General features: G+C 36.1%; 1 protein-coding gene across 3 annotated transcripts; it reads left to right on the top strand.

Moving 5' to 3' along the window:
* Positions 1 to 1,764: 1,764 nt before the first annotated feature.
* Positions 1,765 to 4,735, top strand: LOC145061902 (protein trichome birefringence-like 14). Of its 3 annotated transcripts, none has more exons than XM_079009489.1 (6): positions 1,765 to 2,065; positions 2,402 to 2,636; positions 2,849 to 3,076; positions 3,176 to 3,337; positions 3,479 to 3,674; positions 3,751 to 4,735. In XM_079009489.1, the coding sequence occupies exons 2-6, from the start codon at positions 2,480 to 2,482 to the stop codon at positions 4,571 to 4,573; spliced, it is 1,566 nt and encodes a 521-aa protein (XP_078865615.1). In that variant the 5' UTR covers positions 1,765 to 2,065; positions 2,402 to 2,479; the 3' UTR covers positions 4,574 to 4,735. The 3 variants fall into 3 exon arrangements, with proteins under 3 accessions (XP_078865615.1, XP_078865613.1, XP_078865614.1); XM_079009487.1 differs by having other exon boundaries at positions 1,765 to 2,132; XM_079009488.1 differs by having other exon boundaries at positions 1,765 to 2,149.
* Positions 4,736 to 5,121: the final 386 nt, after the last annotated feature.

Here is a 5,121-nt window from a genome sequence, read left to right as displayed (position 1 = left end):
TTTTTCTCTTGTAGTATGGTTATAATTATAATTTATAGCCCTTTTATAAACTACGAACGTTTTTCTCTTGTAGTATGGTTATAATTATAATTTATAGCCCTTCCATTAATGATAAAAAAAGGATTAACTGTAAATAAGATAAAAAAATGCAACAAAAATAAACTTTAATGATTACAATTTTACAACAAATGGAACATTTGGGCAAATTTCGTAATTTTTGAAATGAGTAAATTACACGAATCATCCCTAGTTTAGGTGCCAAAATGCACGTTCAATCCCTATTTTTAAAAATTAACTTGGATCGTCCCTTGTTTGTTTTAAACTTGTACGTTTCATCCCTCATTAGTTTAAATTTATACGCTTCATCATTTGATAGACATAGAATGACTATATTGCCCTTATGAATTTATTTTTTTATTTTATTTTAATATTTTTATTATTATTATTTAAAATTAAAAAAAAAAAGAATATGACCACCCACTAAGATTTTATTCCATTTCGTTGCATCTCTATCACCAGTGACCATCCGCCTCCTGTGTCTACCTCTTTTCAAACGCGCTTATGCCCTCCTTCTCCGATGACTCTCACCTCCGGCGACCATCAACCTCAATTTCGCCACCACCTGATCGTTTTCACATAAAACGCATATCGATTTGAGAAAATCAAATCAAAACACATTGATTTCAAACTGAAGCAGGTCGATTCAAAACCAAGAAAATTAACCACCATCGAAAATTAGATCCACTCAAAATCAACCACTGGAAAGCAAGATCTACATGAGAGTTTAAGTGATAAGAGGGTGCGAGAGCGCGCGCGCGAGAGAGAGAAAGAGAGAAAGAGAGAGAGAGAGAGAGGGAAAGCAAGTTCAGATTCAAAATCGACATCTTGTTTCTCTAACAGCCAAAACAAGAACTGATAAGAAGATTGAGAGAAGATGAGTGTGCTAGATGAATTTTCCGACCAGCGATGGCGGTGGGCCGTACAGATCGACGAAGTGATGCATTTCTTTGACACTACTACCCAGAAGTGTTTAGAGAGACGATGTTCATTGTACAGATCGACGAAGTGCAGATCCACAAAGATACAACCAAATTAGGGTTTGATGGGATGATCTTTAGAGTTTTCCAGATGACTTTGCCAACCACCACCCTCGATTGAATGATTTCGGCGTTTCTGGTGGTGCCCTCGATTGAATCGTTGTTAGAGATGGTGCAAATTGCTACGCTCGATTGAATGGCTATTGGAAATGGTGATTGAATGTGAAAGATGGAAGGCAATGATGAATGTGGTGTTGTTGATGATTCTGATGGTTCTGGTTTCTAGGGAAGGTAACAGCAAAAAGGGAAGGGGGAGGGGGAGGGGGAGGGGAAGAAGAGAGGGGTGGGTTGTGGTGTGGTTGGTGGTGGGGGTATTTATTTATTTATTTATTTTTAAACAAAAAAAATAATAAATAAATAAAATAATATATATATATATATATATATATATATATATATATATATATATATATATATATATATATTAAAGGTAAAATAGTCATTTTATGTCTTCAGGGACGGTCCAAGTGAAAAAAATAATAATATAGGGACGATCCGAGTTAATTTTAAAAAATATGGACTAAACGTGTATTTTGACACTTAGACGAGGGAGATTAATGTAATTTACTCTTTTGAAATAACACAATATGATATTTGTAATTTATTTTAGCAAAAAGATACTTTATCAAATATTAACATTAATAATTTAATCCACACAAAATTGACGGAACTGGTTTTTCTTCATCGTATTTATGGGGACAGAGGTAAAAGAATTTCTAAGAAATTCCCAATCAGGATTCCAAAGGCAAAACCCCAAATTATAGGAAGGGATTTGCGTGTAAAATCCTCTTCGTCTTCTCTAATTTCGTCAAATTACTCGCTCCTCACTGTTCACTTCTCAATTCATCTCAGAACCCCCAAATTTCTTCATTATTTACAGATTCAAATCCTTCGGGAGGTCCCTAATTCCTTAAAGACTATGCCCATCAACTGTTCGCATACGTTCCTGTTGCTGAATTAGGGCTTGCGTACGTGTAGATCGTTTAACGGTATCTTAATTTTGTCCCCAAAAGGCCAGGATTTTTCGAATTTCTTGTAAGCCTCTGTTTCAGGTTATGTATCTATTTATCTTTAGATCCATAGATTTATTTCATCGTAATCTAAGTCAAAACAACTAGCATTTCGATTGCGGGGCCACTAGTATTTCACCTATACCTCTGATCCACTAGTCTGATCGACTCCAATCGTATAGTTGGTTAAGCTTTCATCGGATACAAGGATAGATGAACTAGGAGAAAGAAATACTACGATTGCGGGGCTACTAGTTCTCCAAACCTTCTCATTTCTTCGTTTGTTTTTTTCAGATGTTGATCTGAACCCAAATCATTGGCAAAGAACTAGCACTTGTGTGAGTTTTATAGTGTACAAGTGTGTATAGAATAATGAAAGGAGGCTACTTCTATGAAAGGAGAACGAAGCAACTCTCCCTCTTCTTCATCGGTGTTGTTTTTACCACCATTGTTGTTTGGTCTTGGGAGAAAACCCCTCTTCTCACAACCTTACTTCCATCTCATAGTCAAGTGATGCAGCTTTTTCCAGGTTTGCCTTCATATCCATCTCACATTCTTCAGTTTCTCTTGTCTCCTTTAAATGCTGATGGCATTAGGTTAGAATGTGCAGATCAAATAGAAACTTTCAAGACATAAAACATCTGCCACAAATTGCAAAATAGTTAAAAACCATTGAAAGTCTTATAAAATACCGTGGTCATCTTTTCATTAGCTAATTATGGAACTTTATTATGATGGCAGCTGGTGGAGTAAAAGTGAAGCAAGGTACTCAATCAAAAGATGATTTTAGAGAAGCTGAAGTAGTTCCAAATGTAACATATCCAATAAGTTCCATAAACGCACCCTCCATTTTAGGGGAGGAAGGATTAGTGGATTTAATATCACCATCAACATCAAGTCCCATAAACACCCCCTCTTTGGATATTCATGGGGGTGAATCCTCAAGTACCTCTCAAGAAAATCACCATGGTAGAAAATTTTCTTGTATGTTATTGTTTATTCATTTCTCTCCTACATTCTCACTAGACATTATCTTGATTTTCACTCACTCCTGTCATGTTAATGCAGAAAGTACAACAAACATTATTGAAAAACCTGTTTCTAGTGAAGTATCTGAAAAATCCATGAACTCAATCTCAAATCCACCAAAACAACAGTTACTTGAACCAGTCTCTTCAGAAGTGGAAACAGAAGACAATGGTGCCCCTATGGCAAATGTGGAAAAACAAGGTGCTTTTTACTTTTTAGTTTTCAGTTTTCACTTTCTTTTAACTTTTACAATTCAAAACTTGATGAAAACACACAATACAACAAACCCAAAATCAAAACCAAAATCACTCATCACTTTTTCTTCATCTTCTTAAATTCCAGCCTGCAACTTTGGTAAAGGAAAATGGGTGATTGACAACAATCGCCCTTTGTATTCTGGTTTTGGCTGTAAACAATGGTTATCAGGAATGTGGGCATGTCGTTTGACTCAAAGAACAGATTTTGGATATGAAAAATTAAAATGGCAACCAAAAGATTGCAAAATGGATGATTTCAACGCCCTTCAATTCCTCAAAAGGTTTGTCATTTGTTAATAAAAGATTCTTCAAATATAAAGAAAAAGAAACAATCTTTGATGTATTATTATATTTCAGATTGCAGCACAAAACCCTAGCTTTTATTGGTGATTCTTTAGGGCGACAACAATTCCAATCCCTAATGTGCATACTCACAGGTGGTGAAGAGAGATATGATGTTGAAGATGTTGGTAAAAAATACGGGTTAGTCAAAGCCCGCGGGTCAGTTCGACCCGACGGGTGGGCCTACCGGTTCCGGCCCACGAACACCACAATCCTCTACTATTGGTCTGCGAGTCTTTGTGATTTGGACCCGATTGACCCGGGAAACCGGTCCACTTCCTTTGCTATGCATCTCGATAGACCCCCGGCTTTTTTAAAACGTTTTATTTCTGGATTTCATGTTGTTGTTTTGAACACTGGGCATCATTGGAATAGAGGGAAGGTTAACGCTAACAAATGGGTTATGTATGTTAATGGGACACGTGTCACTAATAGGAGGTTGTTAAATATAGAAAGTGCTAAAAACTTAACAGTTTATAGTATTGTAAGATGGGTGGATGGTGAGTTAGGTAAGTACCCGGGGTTGAAGGCGTTTTTTAGGTCGATTTCCCCGAGGCATTTTTTTAATGGAGATTGGAACACCGGGGGGACTTGTGACAAAACTACCCCTGGAAAATTGGAGGTTTTACAAGAGGTGTCTAGTGATTTGTTGGCGTCAGGGGCAGTGAAAGGGACAAATGTGAAGCTTTTGGATGTAACTGCATTGTCTGAGGTGAGAGAAGAAGGTCATATATCGAGATATAGCATTAAAGCTACTCCAGGGATGCAAGATTGTTTACATTGGTGCTTACCTGGCATTCCTGACACGTGGAATGAACTTCTTTTTGCTCAAATTTAGAACATTTTTTATTCTTGTTTTTGTTATGGTATCCTTAGCTTCTTGTGTTTTTTGGGTACAAAAGAGGGAAGAAGTAGAAACCTTGTTGTGAGATGTGTAGTATGTAGTTTGTTTGTACGAAATTACAGATATTTACTGAATGAGAGTTAATATATAATGTAACACTTGCAATATATAATAAGTTTTTGGTTTATTAGTTAATAAATAAGTTGGCTTAAGTTCAGGTGCTCTCATGTTGAGATAATTACAAGTTTTATCTGAATTAAAATAATCACAAAGTAGTATTATTTAACATCTACACAATGCATTGATCTCTTAAACTCAACTTGAAGTTAAATTGGATGCAGCGCAAGTCAAAGCGCGGTCATTACATATTCTTTGGGTAGTATGAAAGTTTGGGAAAATGAAATTGTAACCCTACAATGCATTCTACATTTGCCTTTTCAGTCATTTATGTTATTTTCGTGTTTTTAAGGGAAGAAAGTTGTATGTGACATGTTCATTTAGTTACATGGACCTCATTTAACCGGTTACTAGGTCTATGTAAT

This window comes from Lactuca serriola, chromosome 7 (genome assembly GCF_051521515.1).
Source record: "Lactuca serriola cultivar US96UC23 chromosome 7, Lser_US96UC23_V15, whole genome shotgun sequence".
Classification (NCBI taxonomy): Eukaryota; Viridiplantae; Streptophyta; class Magnoliopsida; order Asterales; family Asteraceae; genus Lactuca; species Lactuca serriola.
The sequence above is the reverse complement of the archived record's forward strand: the minus strand, read 5'-3'. Positions and strand labels throughout refer to the sequence as shown.